We start from the raw sequence: 20,867 nt of genomic DNA, 5'->3' as shown, positions 1-20,867 counted from the left end.
TGCTTAAATTGCAGTGAACTTCTAGTACAATGTTTTGCGTGTTGAATTGATGCTCTTTCTGAAAAAAATAGTAAACTGAGTATTGGCTTTAGCACGTTATTTCCGTCTTATACCTAAATTATTGTACAGATTGCTGATTTCTAGTAGAAATGACTGCAATCATGTGAGTTTATTATTTGGCATTGCAGTTGTTACTTAAAAGAATTCTGCAAACTGTATTTGCTGTTGGTGCTTAGTTACCTCAGGGGGCTCCTGAACTTCCCTCTTGCACCTTCTGAAAGCAGCTGTGAGTAGTTTAAAGTATTTATATGGTTAGAGTATTTATATGGCAGCTTAGGAGACCCTGTAACAGGTTCCCCATCATGATGGATAGATCCTCTTGGATGTCCTCTCTGGCGTTGACTGATAGAGGCAGTAGTTCTGGAGAGTTAACTAGCTGTAAGTTTAATTCAAGGTATTCTTACGTATTTTGGGGGAAGTTAACTATATGATGGTACGTTCTCTGTCTGTGTCCTTGTTGACCAGCTGCTATATCTCTAGATCTTGGAGCTTCCTCTAACTTTATCTTTTCTCTTAATGCTATCATAGGAACTAAAAAAGTAAGTACTTTTGAGTTGTCCTGTGCTTTTTTGCTCTTTCTGGAAAATCGGGCATTATAGCTTTTATGGACACTTCTTATAAACAGGTTATTGCACGTTTTTCTGATACCTACTGGAAGTAAAGTGCACCCTTACAGGTTTATTTACTAACATATTGCTACATCTCACTTTGGTTCAGAACAGTTCTTTGATTTAACTGAGAGCCTCCAGGACAAAGCCTGCAACGCTGAGAGTCCTCGATAGTGCACCCTGCCGTAGAGATCACTGATGTAGTTGCTGCAACTTCAGTACCTCAGGACTTTTTTTAAGGCAGAAATTTTAGGTCTTTTTTTGTCGGGTGGGTGTGCCCTTTCTATATGATATTTTAATGGTGGTGATGGAAATTAAATATTTAAAGGTGCTGCAACTTGAGCTTGAACTTTCTGAAAAAGTTTAAACTGTAACCTTGGAGGGTGCATGCATGTGCATGAGGTTAATGAGCTATTCTTGCTGAAGAATCTCCCTGAAGGCTTTATTCGTTTGCAGTCTGCGTTTTCTCCTCGGGATAACGCAAATTGACGTGAATCTGAAGCCAAACAGAACATGTTAAACAGATGCAATGATCTGATGTTCTGTTTCTGAGTCCTCATTGATCTGAGTAAAATAAAAATTCAAATGTACTATCAAATTCAAAACTCTTTTGTATGTCCTACCTATATGTAGTTTCAGTTGTGCGTTTCGCTTTCCTCGTGGATTTTGTACTTTTAGCGTACTAGATTTAAATGAACATTGTTTTAAATGTGTACATTGCAAAACAATGCCATTTTGAACAGTACTTCCTGCAAAATAAGTTGCATCATTTTTATCTTTTTCCAGTCTTCCAAATTACTGAAATGCAGGTGTCGCTCTAGCAGCAAACGTGGTCCCCTCTTAATGTTACCCTTCAAGAATCCTGTTTAAATAGTATATTTTCTGTCAGATTATTTTTTAAAGAGGTGCTGTTTTTACTTGTTAAGATTATAAAAAATTATCTAAACTATTTGTCCAGCAGCTGAGACTGTTAGGAATATGCGGCTGCCTTGATGTTTCTTTTTTTACAGCCAGACCATAACAGCCAGAAAATAACTTGTGCGGTCTCTTTAGTGGCATTGAAACGTGCTGGTCTTCTGTGGGCATGACTCATATGCGATGTCGTTTTTCGCTGCTTGGTTGTAATGTCATGGAAGCTGTAATAGCAGAGCTCATCCCCATGAGCAAGCCTGAGTTACTGCTTGCTTGTCATGTTACTGATTAAACTCGCAACATGTGTGCTTACAGTTGGGGTGGGTTTGACTTTGACAGTAACAAGAAGGATTGATATTCATTGAAACTACTAGTTGTTTTTTAGTTGTCTGTAGTAAAAAAGTGTTATTGCTACATAGCTGGCATAGGATGCACTGGAAGAGTGTAATGTAAAATGATGACTTGAAGTTATGTTTTAAACCTTTTTAGCTGTATCCCCAGTGTCTTCAGCAGTTGGTGAAGGAGCAGTTTCAGAGCTCCAACAAAGAGCTGCTTTTGCTTTGCCTAGTGTTTTTTTATAAAGCAAATATAGTGTTACATTCCTTTAATATTTTAAACTATGACAATCCTCTAAATAGAGTAAAAAACTTTTAAAAAGGCAAAGGTGTTTACATGGAACAATAGTTTATCCCTTTTTGTCAGTCGAGCCCTGCAATCGAGGCTTGTAAAGTCTTCCAGAAATTGTTGCAACTGTAAGCCACCAATTCAAGTCTAGCTGATATTTCAGCTGCACATAAGGTTTATATGGCAACCTATTGCAGATAAATCTGCAGTTGTGAAACTACAGCTGTTAGTAGCTAAAGGGGGAAGCTGACTTGCAGGTATTTAGTTTCAGACCTTTTTTTTTTTTTTTTTTTGCTTCAGGAGAGTGGATCATGTAGTCATGCTTGGCAGAGTAGTAGTTACCTACTTAGTGGATATTTGAGCAGTATAGTAAATTCTGTACTTGGGAAGATATTTCCTATACCATTTCCAGTAATCTAGACATACTGGAAGCTGTTTAATTTGTTTTTCCCCCCTAGTGAAATATGATTAGGACAGGATAGCACAAAGAGGATGCAATATTTATTTCATTTGAGCAGAAGATATTTTGGTAAGCTAAATTAATCATGAGACCTCTTTCAGCTCTTGGTTGATGCCGTTTGATAGCAACTGGAGTTTTAAACCAGAATCCCGTATTAGTTTTTTAAATCAGCTCCCTCTGCTGGCTTTCTAGTAGCAAAACGCAAATACCTGTACTGTGTAAGCAATGACCTCTAAAGATACTCATGAGTTCGGGCATCTTTCTTTTTTTAGCATGTCTTCCCAAATCAGTGCCTAGTTGAGTGTGCTGAACGGGTAATTCAGAGCTAATCTGCCAACTTGAAAAATATCTTCTATGTGCCGAGGCTTTGAACAAAACCTTAGCGATCTCGTCCTGACAGTTGTCTTCAAAAGTGAAATTGGAAGTGTTTTTAGTAAGTGCCTTTATTTGTAAAGGGTACTATATAATAATGTAGAATGTAATTGTCAGAACAGAGGCGATTGAGGAGGAAGTTGATTTTTGACTTCAGAAATCAGGCATGTTTGCAGACAGTTTAATTTCCTTGAGTTAAAACTTATAGTCAAAAATGGAAATTGAATTAAATGCTTAGGTGGTTTAATGCAAATAATAACGGCATGATGGCTTTTGATACCTTTGTATTACTTAAGAAATTACTGAAGTCTGATGCATGCCCTTGCTTTTAGTTTTGTTGCAACTACATTGTTGTGCTTATCTTTTAATGCTGCCACTCTTTGGAAGATGAAGACAAGGAAGCTTCCCTGCCCAGTAGAAAAAGTATGGGTAGACAAGCACAAATACGATGAAGCAGAGAGACTCCACTATGAAAGAGAAGCTATGCTGGCTGCCGCAGCCCCTGAGGAATGCCAGGAGGTGGAGGCTGTAAATGGAGTCTGCAATGATGACTCTGCTGAAAGTGAATGCAAGGGAGACCTGAGAAAAGGAAAAAATGGAAAGAAACAAAAGAAAAGGAAGCGTTCCCCGAAACCCAAAAATGTGGTCTCCCAAGTAGACTTTATTCTGACTGGCTTATTAGCTGATCATGTGTGGTTTGACAAGCCCTTCTATGATCACGCTGAGAACGTGTACAGGAAAAACCTAGTGGATTGTCAGAGCCAGCAGGCACTTGAGACTGAACTAACTGTTGCTGAGCGGTCCACTTCAGTGTCCAGGTCAGAAGTTGTCCAAGAGGTTTCTAAGCCAAGGATGTTTTCAGCAACCCTGTCCTGCTCCCATGGTAGTCTGACTGCATGTCACCATGTTGTTCAGGATGTCTGGGTCAACAAGGTTGACTTTGATAAGGCCGAGAAGGTGTTCATCGAAAAATCTCAGTTCTTTGTTCCTCCACATGTCTTAACCATTCCATGTGCGTGGACAAATGTTGATAATGTTGGACTGAGAACACCGGATGAAGGTTACGTTACAGCCTTGCCTACTCCTGCCACTCCAAGCTTAGCTCCTGATGTCGTAGCTCATCCAGATGCTTCCTTCATTACCAGTTTGCCTGGCTCTGTACACCAGACGGTAAATGGTAAGCCACAAATTTCAAGCTTGCAGGCCCTCATGTCAGAGGTGTGGCTAGAGAAACCGCTCTATGATGATGCTGAGAAGAGCTTCTATGAGAACATGTTTGATGGGCACCCGCCAGGCAAAGCCAGACTGCAGGACCGTGGCTGCCCTGAAGCCTTGAAGAGGAACCACAGAGACAGGAAGAGTCACAGCCCCGGGCAGCAAACGGACATCAAGCATGTGGAGTTCACGAACTCCCCGCTTCCCAGTGATGCTGAGCAGCCTCCATCTACTTGCTATTTTCTGCACGAGGACAGTGAATCTGTGTGGCTTAACAAGTTGGTGTACGACAGTGCCGAGTCACGATATCGTGCATTGGAGGCTCAGAAAATGTCAAGAACGGGAGCGAGTGTGGAGGTGCCAGAATCCACAGTAGTAAAACCTTCTCAACCAGCTGCTTATGCTTCAAGTGTACCTGCTCTGGAAACTAAGTAGGAGAAATTTATTCTGGGGTAACACTCACACATGCAAAACTGCTGGGTCAGGATGGAGCTGAAAGGATTTGCATGTGTAGAAGACGGGCATCCTTTGTGTCTGCGGGGCCAAATGCGTACATGCTGCTGTAGGGAGAAGGTGCTCTTGAGCCAACGAGCCTGTTTGTGGGTAGGGTAGCTAGGGGGAAACTCCTGTAAGGAGCCCCCTCTCTCCTGATGAATGCTGGTGGCTTAAAGCATCCCAATGAAAAGAGGTAGTCCTTTGACGTGTCACTGGAGAGGCTCAACATTTAAAGTGAGAGCTGGGAGTTGAGCTTTGTTTTGACCCTCCAGACATGGGGGACTTTGGGACAATGCCCTCTTCCATACTGCTGTTAAATACAAAAAGCTGTAAAAGTGAAAAGTTGGAGGGGATAATTATGTGGTTTAAGCAGGCCTACTAGGGTGAGAGAGGATGTCGCGTTTCATCTTTGAATTTGATTACTTAAAATGGTGCTGCTTTGTTGTGTATTTCTATTAAACCTGCCACAGCATTCCTCACAGAAGCAGTTATCCCCGGTTCTCCTGGAGAACTCGGAGCGCAACAGGCTGGCCGTTAAACCCCATGCAAGAGATGACTGTACTTTAGTGTCGCTGCCGGTATCCAGCTTGTTGCAGAGGCTTGGGGATGACAGTGAAAAGGCTATTGAGGCCATCAGTCTGGTAGGAGCAGGTGCTTTGTTTGGGTGGGGGAAGGTTGCCTTCCTAATCTGTTAAACCATTCTATCTGGAAGCTGCTGTTAAATTCGGGACAGGGTGGAAAGGCTAGCTAGATTACCGCTAATTTGATGTGCATATATTGTGGCTGGGTAGAAGAATGCGTTCGAAAGTTGTAGATGACTTTTGTAGTTGTGGCTCTGGCAGTTAGAAATCAGACTAATACCTGCTTAAGGCCAGAAACATCTGAAGGCTTCCTTTTTACGTCTTGGGAAAGGTGCGCTACGAAGCAGCGCTTTCTCTGTTAGATAGGCACTTTTGTGTGCTGCTGGCTGAACCCTGAAGTCCGCTCAGCTGAGGGCTGTAATGCCTCTGGAGCTTGTCTTAAGGCCAGTGCTTAAATATTGTTTTGCAGTGCTAAGGTAGAGGCTGTTACGCCTCCAAAAAGGCTCTTGAAGCATGAGCTCTCACTTTTGACTCTCTTGGTCCTTAAGTTTAAGATTGGTTGGAAAAGGTTATGTCAAATGATGTAGATTGGGGAAGAAGGGGGTTATAGTCAAGCTTTAGAGTGCATGTGCCTTTTGTCGTGTCCTATTTGGAGTAGTTTTCTCTTTGGCAAGAACTAAGTATTTGGTTATGCCTTTCACCCTTCCCCCAGGAAAGTCCATGTGGTGTTATAAAATGTGGCGTACGTTTGTAACTAGGTTTCTCTATTAAACTGGGTGCTTGTATTGGGTGGCAGCTCAAGCAGAGTTTTCTTGTTGGAGAGTTGAGCGCTGGGAATGGCTTGAATTTGGAGGACGTGCATTGTATGGTGGCCTCTGGTCTCCTTTTGCACGAGGTGAGGAAGGTACAGAGGCATGTTCTACTAAGCACTTGTCTGTCAGCTTGCATGGAAATGTTTTACTGGAGAACCGCAAGGCCTGCTGTGTTTTGAGCTGGCAAGGAAAGGGTTTATGAGATGCTGTTAGCTGTTGTCTTCATGTTGCGTGGTAGAGGCTGGCATACGGTGCAGCTTCGTTGCAATGCTCAGTCGCTGCTCTTACCTTCTTCTCAAACTGACTTCTGGTCTGTAGCTGTTCCCTGGCTTAAAATAACGGGCATGTCCTCTGTTACTGTTGCAATATCTCCATCGTTCACCTTCTAGTTGTGAAATTAAGCAACCTTTGGAAGCTGCTGCACTGAAGAAAAATAACTTAGACCTTTCCACAGCAGCATTTGAATGCTTTATGCTGTTCCTTCCTATCATAGTAGTAGGTGTCTGTCTCTTGCAAATGTTGCACGGCTGATGATTTTAATTTCTAAACAATCACAGCAACTTCCAAGAGGGCGTGTATGCAGTTATCTGTGGTGCCATTGTAAATTGTGCATGCATCTGGGTTCAGGAGGCTGATCGCTGTTGGTGCCAGGCAATATGCTATATTGAGCCATTTATTACGGAAGGATTTGGTAGTGCCCGTCGTGAAGCATTGCGTGACCAGGGTAGAGACACATGTACTAGCATTCACTAAGGCAGCCAACAGTTGATGTCAATACAGTTCAGATTCTTGTCCAAGGAAGACTGAAATTGGTTTAAATTTGTGAGCAATAGTGTCCAGAGTTCCCGGTCATGCCCTGAGTGCTCCCTTATTGGCGTGCAATAGTGTGGCACGTGCTGTCTGGGGCTGCGTGTTCTTCAGTCTTTGGTTTCACTTTGCCCAGATGTCTTAAGAATGAAAAACGTTATTTGCTACTTGCTTGTCTCAGGCGCAGGATGTCTTTCTCATTAGCAGACTCAAATGTGTGTCTAATGTGATCTAGAAAATCTGATTCCAGATGGCGTTTTGTGGAAGTAGGTACAGATCAGGTGATGTATGCTGTCCCCACTGGGTACTCTGTCACTAAATGCAGGTCAGGCCAGGCAGATGGGAGGGTGATTAGAGTGCCCTCCTTTCTTAATAGGATCCCATTTATTTAAAGCTTTCCACCAGAGGGGAGACTGCTGAGTGCAGAGTTGCAGGTGTAGCTCTATGGGAGAAGGAAATGCTGTTCTGACAAGCTCATTGCAAGCTGCTAACCCTAACTACGTCCAGGAACTCACTTTGTTTCTCTTCTCTGCAGAAAAATGGCAGTCGACTTCCTTTCGCATGAGAAGATCTGGTTTGAGAAATTCAAGTATGATGATGCTGAGAGAAGATACTATGAGCAGATGAATGGGCCAGTTAGCAGTTCTTCACAGCAACAGGTAATGCTCGTTTCAGGTGTGGCTGGTTTAGCAGTGTGCTGCAGCTTAAAGAGCTAGTACAGAGAGCAGGCAAAAGAAGGACCCTCTCTGCCTGGACCTGTATTTCGGTGGTATTTCCACTTTGGCTGCTGCTTTTTCCAAGTTTGAGAGCCTTCTCCTGGGGCTCTCTAAGCCTACCCCCCTGTTAGGCCATGGTTTGTCTTTTCAATTACCATCTTCTGCGGACCATGAAGAATTTCTCTAGTATAACTGGTGTTCAGTGGAGATCACTGGGAGATCAGGTGCCCTTGTCTGAGATGTGGCAGAGCTGAAGAAATAGAGAAACAGCAGGTGAACTAGCGTATAGTGTACAACAGTTAATTTTTTCAGGCTGCTATGACAGGGTGTGGATGCTGTTTGTGATCTACTGGGGATGTAGCTTCAGCTGCATGCCCTGAGAGCTGCAGTCTTATTGACAGGGGTGGATGGTATGCTAGGCTAAGAATTCAGCTGTACTCGTTCAGACAGGGGAAATGCTGTTTTGCTCTGTTTTTGGAGCGACTAAGCTTTTCTTGGCAAGGGATATACTGGAGATCAAATGCTTGATGTTTGTGTAGGGGTACCACGACTCCAAAGAGACAAGGAATTATGTTCCTCTCTCTGTACCCCCTGCAACATGAAGTGTGCTCCTGTGGAAGATCCTGCATTGGAGTACTGATGAGTGTGCGGGAGCAGGAGGAGGGGAAGCACAGTGCAGTTGTGGCACACCTGAGCTAAAGTAGCTCACGTTTAACTTTCAGCCCCGAATTGTTACTATTTAAAGCACAGAAATACTGTAACTTCTTCCTGAAATGTAAAGAACTGTTAACTGTCTATGCTTTTGATTATGTAGAAAGCTGCTTAGAGTTTTAAATGGCTGTCTTGCAAGCGGCAAGTGTTTAAAGGGAAGCTTGTTGCTTAAGTAACAGCTTCGAGGCATGTTCTGCTCCGTTCCTGCTGCCTATGCTAGTGTAGTGGTAGTACAGCGCCTAGGACGCTTGCATAGAAGTTAGAGGCTGTAGATGAGCACTTGAAGCAGATGCTAAAGAGCAAACGTCTACGGTCTACAATGCTCTTAGAAGAACGGTTAGACTAATTCATGCCACATAAGGAGCTTTCAATGAAGAACAAATTCCGCCTGTGAGAAGCGGTGTGAAGGCTCTGATGGAGGTTCTGCAGGAGTTTATCACCCGCTTCTCTGCTAAGAAAAAAGATCCACACCCTGTAAAACCTGCCTCCAGCCTGGAAGTGGTTATCCACCTGAGTGTATCCAGGTTGTTGCTCTTGGATGGGCTGCATGACATGGACTTTTGGGCTTCTGCTTAATTTCCGGTAGATAGTTCCCTGTCTTGGATCTTGTTCATGGGGTTTCAGTTTGGGAGAGGCAAGGAGTGATTGGAGCATGGACAGTGAATTCGTGCCCTAGGAAGGGAATCTTCCAAGTCCAGGCTAAGGCACAGCAGCAGTGGCCTGGGGGGAAAAATAAAATTTGTGCTGCTATGCCCTGGGTCACACCTCATTTGGCAGAAGACTTCAATTACCAGGGCTGTTGCTTTTTGCCTGATTAAAATTACAGGTAATATTAAGGAAAAATAATAATAAAAAAGGCTGCCTAATGAGATCTCCAAGGATGTGTTGAAATGATTCCAACTCCCTGCCTGGCTGGCAGCTGTCCAAACTGTTCAGGGTAGTAATAAGGAGAATTTAAAAAGCTCTTGACTTGGATGATCTTCTGGACACGTGGTCTGATGTGACCAAGGAGTGCAATCCATGCTACTTGATTTAGAACCATCCTTCTTGCAGCTAATTTTGCGGTACTTGCTGAATCATTGGAAGAAAAAATAATCAAAACCACCCCCAGTCTTCCCCTTTTTTAACTTCCCTGACCAATTTCCCATGTTTCGTATTTTTTTAAAAAAATCTTGGTTCTTTCTGCACTGTTTGCAGGAGAACGGAGCCAGCACGATCCTACGCGACATTGCCAGAGCCAGGGAGAATATCCAGAAATCGCTGGCCGGAGTGAGTACCCAAGCTCTCTCACCAGCTGGCTACCCGCAATCATTTTTAGCTGTGGTGCATCTCCCAGAACTCCACTGTGACCACTTCATAGATTCTGTGGCTTCTTATTTTTAAGTTAGAGGAGATGACCAAGGTGTGCAGTGCTGTGTACCACCAGCATAGTTCCATCTGATCAAGAGCACCATTATTACCAGAGTGCATGCTGCTTACCTGCTTGCCAGACTGTAGTGCCTTCTAAAATAACTGGATTTGGGTTAAAATTTGTCAACTGTGCATTTATTTTTCTCCTGGTGGAATTTGTTCCCATCAATCTTATGTAACAAGTTACTGCTAAAATAACCTTGCTGAGTAGCAAAGTAGTGAGCTGCCAGCATGGGTATGTTTGTCTCTTGGGGTACACTGAGCTGCCACCTTCTCTTTCCTTTTTTGCTTTCAGTTAGGGTATGTGCAAAAAAATATCTGCTGCATCTAGGGAACTCAGCCTGGCTACTAGCTTTAACTCTAGACCATCCCATAAAGGTTCGGTAATGTCCTTTCTAGTGGTATGTTGGTGCTGATACATAACTGATTCACCAGAGAGCACTGTTATCGGTTTGAATTTTTTCAAGAGGAGGCAAGTCTTAAACTAATAAATGGGGTTTTATTGATTTCATGGCTGAGGAAAATCCAGCCGCAGAATGCAGCCCATGTGCCTGGATTTCTTTTTTTACCTCTGTAATGGGCCTAGTACGTTCTTGCACATATCTTCCATCTGAGTATATCTGTCCTTTACCTGTATTGATTTGACCTCACAACCCTCTCCTGGGATAGGTAACACTATGCATTTCTAGATCAGTATACCAGCAGAGAATCCAGCCTTTCTCGATGGGAATATCTCATATTCCGCCTTTCTTAACACAAGGATGCAAATAGCTGGGATGGATACAGTGGAATTAATCTGATTGCTTTTCCTGTGGGGGTCTCACTGTGCTGGCTGAACTTACACAAGCAATTTTTACATCTTTGGAATAACGGCAGCTCCTCATGTGAGTGATCCAAGATAGTCGGTACAGAACTGGAAACTTGGAAACGGATGCAGGAGGAGCAGGGCCAGTTTGAAGAAAAGCTGGAGGGGAAGGATTAGATTTGCTTTGGTTTAGTTTCAGTGGTCCTGAATACAGCTTAAACGCTGGAATCAGTCAAGAGTTTAGAACAGCTTAGTAACATTATTTAAAAAAAAAAAAAAAATCTGTTGAGGAAGTAAATAGGTGGAAGTAAAGTTCAACATTTTCTAATGTTGCCTTCTGATTTCTAGCATCAGTATTTCAGCCAACAGCTTGGGAAAGTTGGGAAAATTTTCCTGAGCTAGCTAGCTTAAGTTCAGATCTTCAATAACCTGTTCGAGCTTCCAGGAGAAATCAACAGCCCTTGTCTAAGACCTGCAGCTTGGATTTAAGGAAGGCAAATATGTGGGGAAATGAGCCACTGTCCCAGACAGATTTTTGAGGGCTGTTTAAGGACTTTGAGGTGAATTTTTCAGAGTGAAATCTAGTATTGGAGCAAAATGTAGCATCAGCTGCTTCCTCCAAGACCTGCCCCCTCCAGGAACAGAGGCTAGAGGTGGTGAGAAGGTGCAGGAAACCTGAGTAGAGATTAGCAGGCAGTGCTGCTGGTCTGCCCTCTGAAGGCATATTCTCATCTTGGTGAACGGTCTGTGGTTTACCAGACCAGGCCCTGTCTGGGGAGCTTCTCGTACTGGCCTGCGTCTCCTGCTGTTCAAAGGCTTTTTTATGTGAGGAACGTGCAAGTTTGGGACAGCCAAATATCGTAACGGAGAAGATTGGGAGGGGGTGTTAGCAGAGCACCAGACTAGCGCCAGAACAGAAATTTGAGACTATAAACTCCTTTGCATCCCTGTGGTGCTTTTCTGGGGGTTAATTTTGTTAGCAGAAATTCTCCTGTTGGGTGTTTATTTCCTGTGAGGAAAGTTCAGTAGGCTTGAGAAATTAAGGTCAGGACTAAGCCAAGGGACCTCAAAATCGGAATAATGTGGGACGTTCCCCAAAGTGGATTTGGACTCTCCGGTGAAGGCTTGAAGGAAGAGCATTATGTACTGCAGTATTGCATTGAGAAAAACATTGTGCACTTTAATCGGCATTGCTGTTAGGGACTCTCTGTAATAACTTAGCCAACCTATAACTGCCGTTCTGTTTGCAAAGTATGCAGTTGCTTGGATAAGCAGAGCACATGGTAACAGCGACCTCTTCCTCCTCCTCCTTACTGTTTTGTGATCCCATGTTACTGTTCTTGCCTTACCCTGACTTACACAGTATCCCGGAGAGCTTACCTTTTCAATTTTTCAGATTGCCACATCTCTGCCATGAAGCAGTAAGTCACAGTAGCATCTTCTGTGTTGATGTGTGGATTAGGAAGACTGAGCTGTTGAGAAACAAGCCTGAAAGGGCAACTTTTGTAGCTTCCATTTCTGAAGGACTGTTAATCTCGGACAGCTGTGACTAAAGGCTTGACTTTAGAACACCTTTAAACTTTGTTTTCATGTCTCAAAGCAAAACTTACCTTGCTGGATCTGCAGAATAATTCTGGAGCGTGTTTTTCTAGTCAGAACGTAGCCTTTCCTTCCACCTAAACCTGCAGAATTGTTGTTAGGAATGATGAAGCTAGTGAAAAGTTGGCTCTTGCGAGATGGGGAGATGGAAGACTAGTGCTTTTTGCTTTCTGTGAAATTCAGCTAAGGTCTGTTTCAGATGTGCTTCAGCTGGGTAGTGTTTCGAAACGTGTGCTGGGGCATTAGAAGGATTGTTGTAGGGATTTGTATCTCCCAAGGGAGAGTACAAAACTCTGATGCCAGAAACATTTGTTTGCACATACCTTCCATCCTGCTTTGCATGGTCATCGCTGCTTTAAACAATCACTCCAGTTTACATCTGCTAGATCACTAATGCTTTCCTACGTATAAAGTTTTTAACTTCTGTAGTACTGCAGCTGGCGGCATTAAGACCACAGAAGGTGAGCGATCTCACAGATGGGGAACGGAGGCATGGAAAGGATCGACTTGCCCGAGATCACAGAGCAAGTCCGACAGAGCTGACGACTGAACTTTTAGTTCCTAAAACCTTGTCCGAGGCTGCAAAAAATGGATGACGTTGGGCAGACCACTAGCGTAGGAGTTTGAAGCTCTGTTCTTCCCAGCTCCCTCTGTTAGAGAGCTTCTGTATTTGTGCATTTCCTCCATGTGAGGATTTCAAATGAGAAGAGCTCCCCAAAAAGCTGTGAAAGCACCTCTGATCCTGCAAAAGGCCATGGAGACCATGTTCAGAAACACATCTGTGTGCAGGTAACGGTCACACGCTCTGCAGGAAACCAGTCAGAATCCATCCTGTTGGTCTCAAGTGGGTGGTGAAAGCCTCCTCTTGTTCTTGAGCATCGTCTCCCTACCCTGCAGGTCATTGAAGCGTACCTGAGCATGGCCAAACCTTCCATGTTTCCACAGCTCAGGTAGACTGACCTGAGGGGAGGAGTGTTGCACCTCTGCATGCGTGAAATGGGGTTAATTTTTGTATGGAGCCATGAGTGCCTTATGAACTTTGTACTGGAGAACGTATGCCTTTTCATATCCCTGCTTGAACTTACGTGCAGTTCTTGGTATGGCTCCAGGCTCATTGGGTGCCTCTGCTGTGCAGAATATTTTGAATGGGTTGCAGTGCCAGTCAGTGTATCGCTGAGGTGGGATCAGCATAAAAACTATGGGTTAAGGTTAAAAAAAACCCAAAGAGGTCTAACCGTAAGACAGTGCAGGAAGTGACTGAAGAAGTGGATCTCCTAACCTTGGGGATTTTGAATTACTGTCTTTGATAAAATTCAGACATTTGTACTGAACTTCCTCTTGGCACCGCTAGGTCTCTTGCACATGGGAAAAAACAGATGTTAGGTTAGGTAACGTGTGGGTTATGCTGGTGACTCTCTCTCTCTCTCTCTCTGAAAGCTTAAAACATCCCGAGGGCTAGCCCTCAGTCCCATAAAGGCCACTTTTCTTTAACAGTGTGGCTTGACCATCTCCCAGAATTGGGAACTGCGGTCAGCATTGTGCCTTGCGCTCTTTCACCTTACTTCAGGGAGGTTACAGGTTCCTAAAGAACAGCTTAGTCCTGTTTGTCAGGACTTTTCACCCTGTTTGCTTCATCTGAGGGCAGGCCACCCTCTTTTCTCCCCAGCAAGCGATGACTACGCTCAGGCTACCCCTGCCCTGGGGTTGCCTGCTCATAGAAATAATCTCTGAATTCCCTTGGGTGTTCATTTAAACATTGCGCTCTGCCATGCCTGCCAGCACCACGAGCCTTCTCCATGGTGCAAACCTCCCTTTTCCACAGACAGGAAAAACAGCACAGAGGAGCAAGCAGATCCTAATTTAATAGTGTAATAAGCAATATGAAACCTCTACTAATGCAGCAACTTAGCATATATGAGGATTGCTGCTCCTGCTGCATCATTTTGTTCCCTTGCACAACAGTGGACTGTTCCCGTGAATTTTGTGTGCGTTCAACCCATAATTGCATCCAGGCTGCGAATCAATCCTGCTGCGCGCGCAGTGGCCACTTGCAGCTGAGAAGTCCTTCTGGAGGTGAAACGACTCCCGGCAGAGCCGCTGAGCTATCTGTACCGCAGGTCCTCCAGCGCTTGTGTTACCTGCCTTATTGCATACTGGTGGGCAGGTGCATGCTTGAATGCTCCGTTGAGAAAGCTGACTCTCTTCTGGGCTCCCTTATCTATATTTGCAACTTCGGTGTTGCCCCACCTAAAGACTTTGGAGAAGGTGGCAAGGGAGTAATTTAGTTGTGCAGCGTAGAGCTCTGCAGCTGCTTTGTGCAATTCCCTGGGTTACAGATGCTGTTTGTACAGTGCCTGATGGTGGTGTACGGTTGGGTTTTTTTTACCTCAGGATTTTATACTACTGAAAAATAGTCTGTAGTAACGCAATACTTTATTTCTATGTCCTTCCTTGTTGAGACTAGCTTCATGCAGAGCAGGGTGTTTCAAAGCCCTCTCCTCTTAATTTCGCAAGGCGCACCTACACCCTTTTCTGGAAGACGTCAGATTCTTTCTCTGCAAGCTTGTCACCTAAATGACACTGCCACACAAGGCTGGTAAGATGATGTTGAGCTAGAGGCGTCCTGCCAAGCTGTGGATGCTCTTGCCGCATGATTGCGGGGAGGAGTAGTGCTGACCTGCTCAGTGTGAGACCCCAGGATGGCAGCTGACAAGCGTAAAGGCAGATGGTGCTATCTCAGCTTGGATTTGTCACCTCTTTGAGGGGTTCGGTTAGTGACTGTGAGGCAGGCAAGACTTTATATGTGTTCTTAAATATTATTGACAGGGAGGAGAGATTTGGAGGTGGGACTGAGTTCTGCAGCAAATGGTTCTGCTAAACCTGTGAGGCAGGGTTTAAAAAGCAGGCTGTTCTGCAGCACTGAATAGGCTTAGCTGTGCTGCAGCATCTTTAACGTCAGCAGCTGTGTGCAGGATAGCCGGAACTGCGAGGGCAAATGCAGAGTCTGTTGAAATGTTTCTGCATTTAGCTTGGAAACGTGACTAGGGCTTCAAACTGCCGGATGCCTGCAGTGCTTGCTGCTTAGCTGAGCCAGCAGGCTGCTTCTAAGAAGAAAAAGGAGGGAAGAAAAAAGCTGTATATCTCTTTTTGTAGGTGTAATAGCTCCTGTGTTTGAGAGGAGAAAAGGTAAAAACTACTCTTTTGGGGGAGGCGGGTGGTGCCTATTGCCAGAATTCAGACTTTTCATTGAATTTGACTTGGATCTTGGCCCTGATGATGTAGCTAGAACAGGAAAAAGTCAGCTAATGAATTTTTTTGAAATTTAACTTAAGTCTGTGGTGTGTAAGACCAGGGATGGCCTGATGCAATGGGCCCACCGTGGCTAGCAGTTTGCCCTTGGTGGTACCTGAGGAGATGTGTGGATGGAAGCCCACCTGTGGTTGTCATCAAGCTGCTCAGTGCAGACTTGTTGCTCTGTTCCTCTCTAGGAGAGATGCCTTAGTGGCAATTGGGGCCTTCTGAAGAGCCTTGGTAGCTTTGCATGTGTTTGTGTCTACAGAGTGAATGTTTTAGGTCTCCACAGGAGACCTAGCTGAGACCCACAGTGTGCGCTACGGTAATGCATGTACCTACTGCATCTCTTACTTTACGGGTGGCAAAATGGCTAAGACCATGCTCTAGACATCTTTGGTTCTACCACCCAGCTGCTTGACCCTTCTGCAAGCACTGAGATGTGCAGCCAAAAGAGGGCAGAGGTCATAGATGACTTTTTACGCAAGCTTTGTTTGGAGTGTAGCTGGTGTGAAGCTGTTTCTCATTGACAGTCTTTCCTGCATGAGGATCTGTTTCCTGTGCTCGACTGCCTCTTTCAGCATGAGTGAAGCACTTTTTTTGTCTTTCACGTTGAACCAAACACATTCCCCCCCAAACCTTTCGCCCTTTCCAGCAGAAGACAGCTCCGCGTAGTAAAGAAGCTCCCTCTGCCCGTCACAAGAGGCAGTCAGGCCGCTCAACTGTAAGTCATCTGCGCACGGATGGAGCTGGTTGTGTTTTCTGAGAGAAAGCTGGAGGGCAGCCCTATATTTCATACTGCGAGAGGAACTTGCCCTTTGGCATATGGTCCTTAGCTCATGCATGTAGGCCTTCGGGTCTCCCAGCATGGGGGATAAATCTGGGGACTGCAGATCTGCACTTGTGTTCCTGAGCCTGTATCCACCCCAAAGGCGGTGTTCTGTGCCCGAGACTGATTTCCTGGTGCTCTTGATGTCTGGCCCCTGCTCCTTTTGGGTAGGTGAAGGAGGGTCTCTTTGACCTTCCCTCCGGAGGCAGCACATGTTGCTTTCCTGTGTCCTGTAAACCCTGCTCTCCCAGGGTTGTCTCTCCCAGATGTGCTTTCCATATGCCCCATGTTCCCCATCTCTTCATCTTAAGTGATTGCCGTGATACGAGGAGCATGTCAAATGCAACCGAGAATCACATTAATTATATGTGGGGTGCGCTTGGAAGAGCATAAATTATCTCTCTTGTTGTATTCAGTTATACTGGCACTTAAAGCTTGAAGGCTTGTATTGTCTTTCCCTTTGCGGAACTGACTTATGGATGAGGGCTTCCTTTAAAAAATGAAAGCACTCTTTGCTGTTAAAAACAAATCCTTTTGAAACTGGATTGGTATAATTGCCCCCGCTCAGCATGTATTAAAGTAGGTTTCAGATTTTTTGAGAGGAGTTAAAGGCTGGAGCAGGGAAGATGGGAGTCAGAAATCCAGGAATCTTTCTAGCTTTCACAGGGACTTGCTGTGTGACGTTAGGCAGGTCATTTCTGTGCTCTGTGCCTCAGTTTGTAAGAAGAGACCAGCTGCCCCGTTGAAGGGGCTTAGTGTGAAACTTTTGACACCTTTTGCATGTTTAGCGATAGCTCATCATCTGCGACTGCAAAGAATGACTTTATCCTGTACTCACCAGTGCCAGCTGAAACTCATGGGATGTGTTTCATGCTTCATTATATAGAGCTAGTATATTCTTTTTCAAGGCTTTAGATGAAATGACCTTGTTCTTAGGTAGCTTTTTAAAATCTCTTCTTCCCCAAAGGCTTGACTCTGCTTCGCTTCACTGAACCATTGAGCTTGGGAATAGGTGAACAGACTTATTTCAGCTCGGTTTTCCTTGTTGCAGAGTGCAAGCACAACCTCTTCTGGGCCTACTGGTGATCAAAATGAACTCATTTCCAGAATTTCTCATCTGGAGGTAGAAAACCAAAACCTTCGCAGTGGTAAGTGGGAGAACCTTGTGGCATGAAAGCAAATTTGGTGGAGTCCTGCTCCCGTGGGGCTTCCACCTTACTGACCTTGTCTGTGGCCAGGTGAGCACATGCCAGTGTGTTTTGATTAGAGCTTTGCAGACTTTCCTCTGGCTGGGACAGCTGGTATTTGCAAACCTACTTTGAGCAAAAGCTCCCCAAGTGCTGACTTGAGAGCTGATGCTGGAGCCTACGAGATAAGGGTTTTTCCCCTGCTTTTTGCAGTTGTGGCAGATCTTCAGATGGCCATCTTCAAGTTGGAAAGCCGCCTGACTACTCTGGAAAAATCATCTACCTCCCATCAGCCCTCATCAGTTCCACCAACCCAGGTGAGCCTCAGCAGAGTGCTGTTCCTGAGTGCTTCATAACAAAGTCCCAGGTTGTTTCACAGGTCTCTTCACTCTGCTGAGGATTGAGATGCTTGTGGTTAGGCTAAGTTTATTAGAGCTTTTTCAGCAGTTTTGGCAGCTGCCTTGTGATCTGTCCCCAAACAGTACATACAAGTCCCCAAACTTAAATATATGTATGTGTAGGCTCAGGATATCCAGAACACAGGAGTCTAAACAGGAGAACAGTCGGGAACCTGTCCTTACACACTTAGCCTTACTATCCTGATATAGGTTATATGTAGAGGGGTGGGTGGGTGTACATATATACGTGTCCCCACACCTATATATAGGTTTGGGGGCACCTATATATTTGTTTGGGACTTGCATTAGTTCCCAAGCGCTGCTCTGATTTAACTTCACATTAATTTTCTTTCCTTTTCCCTTAACGCAAACTTCAATGCATGCCACCCCAATGAAGAAAGTGGAACCATTCAGTGTTCCCTCCAAGAAAGTGGAGCTCCCATCTGCTTCAATTGCAAAGAAAGTTGAGGCAGCTGCTGCAGAGGATGATGAGGATGATGACATTGACCTTTTTGGTAGTGACGATGAAGAGGAAGACCAAGAGGCTGCCAAAGTCCGGGAAGAGAGACTGCGTCAGTACGCAGAGAAGAAAGCCAAGAAACCGGGTCTAATTGCCAAGTCTTCCATCCTTCTGGATGTTAAGCCGGTGAGTAACTCTAAAGTAGGGGTTGTTCCTGAGTGAGGCTATATGTTTCATGCTGCAGGAGGCTGTAAATCATCTCACTTGCAGATCCAAGTTGCCTGGTGAAGCGAATGTGACTTGCAGATTTCCAAACAAGGTTTGGAGGTAGGTGGGATATTGCAGCTGGGATCGGCAGTCTTTTGTGCTGCTGCTGCCTCCCCAAACCATGGCAAGTGCAGGCTGTTATCTGATGGGTCCTGCTGACCAGGAGTAGCCCCCTCCTTTTGAAGAAAGGGCTTTCATCAGTTAAAGCAAAATCACAGGTTAACATGCCCCGAAGAAGGGAATGAACCCGTCTGGGTTAAACGGATTCTCATGGTAGGACAAACTCTGGGCTATGTAGTGCTCTGCACAAGAAAAAGAAATGTCCTTGGTAATGATAAAACTATTTACGTACATTTTAAAGCGAGCGCTCCAAAGTAGATGTGTTGCTGCAGGAAGAATTCCCCTTGCATATGAATGGCCTGTAGATAGAACTGAAATATATATTATATAGCATTGCTGTGAAGTCATATATTTAGTTTGGTTAACCCCGTCAGCTAATTCTGGTGAGAATGGCAGCTAAGAAAAGGCAGCTTGAATTAGCTGGAATGTACTGAGAGGAGGGGCAGTGTTGAATTTTAGCGGCAAGTTGAACTAGGAACACGGGTATGTGTTAAAATATATGAAAGCAGGTTGACTAACTTGGGCTACCCAGTCTGATTTAGGGGTGCACCTTAATCTTTGATGGGGGTATTGTCCACCCCCATTCTGTTGGCTGTATATGTGATTGCGGAGCACCTCTCAGGGCTGATGCCGCTCTCTAGGAAAACACTGACGTTCTTATTTCACGCCTTTGCAGTGGGATGATGAGACCGACATGACAAAGATGGAGGAGTGCGTCCGGTCCATCCATATGGACGGGCTTGTGTGGGGAGCCTCCAAGCTGGTCCCCGTAGGCTATGGCATTAAGAAGCTCCAGATCCAGTGTGTGGTGGAGGATGACAAAGTTGGGACGGACATCCTGGAGGAGGAGATCACCAAGTTTGAAGACTATGTAAGTCTTTGAGCTGTATAATGCTACGTGATGCCTCACCTGAAGGGTCATTTTTGACTAAGATCCACTTGCAGGCTTCGGCATGTTTGGATCTTTAATAGAAAATCACATGGAATTTGTTGCGTCTCTGTGTGCTGAGACACCTGTACGTGTTTTTTTTAAGGTTAGCTAGTACACTTTGTCTTGCAGATATTTTGTAGAGCCATTTAACTGGCTGTGAGCCCTCTTACTGCTCATCCAGCCCATTGGGTTTTATCTGCTGCTTGTATAGTCACAAAAGTCCAAGCAGCTTGTGCACTAAGTAACAGCGCGAACATCTTGTGGAACAAGTTTAAAACTGCTTTAATCTGGATGTTCGTAGGTTGGACTCGCTAAAGATTCATAGAGTAAGTAGCGCTGTGGAGTTTCTTGCTGTGCCTGGGGTTACTGTGGCTTACTAAATAGCAGTCCTAAATAGCACCTAAAAAGCTGCTAAGCCACCCAAAAGATGGCTCTTACTCCAGCTGGGAAGCTGCCCTGAGCAAAGTGGGCTCTGCTTGATCTGTTTGAGCAGATGCACGTGTGCTGTCAAGAAATCCCTGGGGAGGGAGTACTTCCTTGGTGGTTATGAATGTCTGAAAAGTGCTTGGTGATCCCCAGCTGCTGCTCTTGTTCTGTTGCAGGTGCAGAGCGTTGACATTGCTGCTTTCAACAAGATCTAGAAGCAGACCTATATATCCTCTCTGAAAGTGTGATTAATAAAGGTCAAGATTGGGAGTGCGGATTGCAATGATGTCTTTCTTTGCAACATGTAACTCTGCCGGGGAGCGATGCCTTGTGAGACTTGGGGACGTTTCCCCTCCTTGTTCCCTTCATGAAAGGTTGTTCCTGCACTTTGAGACATGGGGTAACTGTTTCTGGCTGGGAGCGGCGTCCTGTTTGAGCAGCGAAAGGGGGGGGGCTGTGTTTCACGCCCCAGCTGCAAGCACTGGGCAGTAACACTGGAGAGTGCAAGGTCCGAGTTGCAAAACGCAAACGCTGAGCAGCGCAAAAGGTGAACGCGGCGAGCGCAGGCCGAAGCCGCTGCAGCAGCGAGGAGCCGAGCGCCCTCTCTGCGCGCTGCCCGTTTCCCTTGCTGCCCCCCGTGCTCCGCGTGCCCCACGCCCGGGGGTGCGCGTGCACGCACGGGGTCCGAATGCAGCGTTTGGAGGTCTGGCATGCGTGCGGCGCTAGGGGTGCGTGGTGTCCCCTGCACCCAGTGCTTGGCGTTGTCCCGCG

At 45.2% G+C, this 20,867-nt stretch overlaps 1 protein-coding gene across 2 annotated transcripts; it reads left to right on the top strand.

Annotated features, from left to right (window-relative positions):
* Positions 1-592: 592 nt before the first annotated feature.
* Positions 593-20,366, top strand: EEF1D (eukaryotic translation elongation factor 1 delta). Of its 2 annotated transcripts, XM_009672488.2 has the most exons (9): positions 593-599; positions 3,424-4,682; positions 7,482-7,605; positions 9,571-9,642; positions 17,359-17,455; positions 17,708-17,811; positions 18,290-18,538; positions 19,416-19,610; positions 20,273-20,366. In XM_009672488.2, the coding sequence occupies exons 2-9, from the start codon at positions 3,424-3,426 to the stop codon at positions 20,309-20,311; spliced, it is 2,139 nt and encodes a 712-aa protein (XP_009670783.2). In that variant the 5' UTR covers positions 593-599; the 3' UTR covers positions 20,312-20,366. The 2 variants fall into 2 exon arrangements, with proteins under 2 accessions (XP_009670783.2, XP_009670784.2); XM_009672489.2 differs by lacking the exons at positions 593-599; positions 9,571-9,642 and having other exon boundaries at positions 3,409-4,682.
* Positions 20,367-20,867: the final 501 nt, after the last annotated feature.

Source organism: Struthio camelus, chromosome 2 (assembly GCF_040807025.1).
Source record: "Struthio camelus isolate bStrCam1 chromosome 2, bStrCam1.hap1, whole genome shotgun sequence".
Lineage (NCBI taxonomy): Eukaryota > Metazoa > Chordata > Aves > Struthioniformes > Struthionidae > Struthio > Struthio camelus.
Note: the sequence above shows the minus strand (reverse complement) of the source record. Positions and strands in the feature narration are given on the sequence as shown.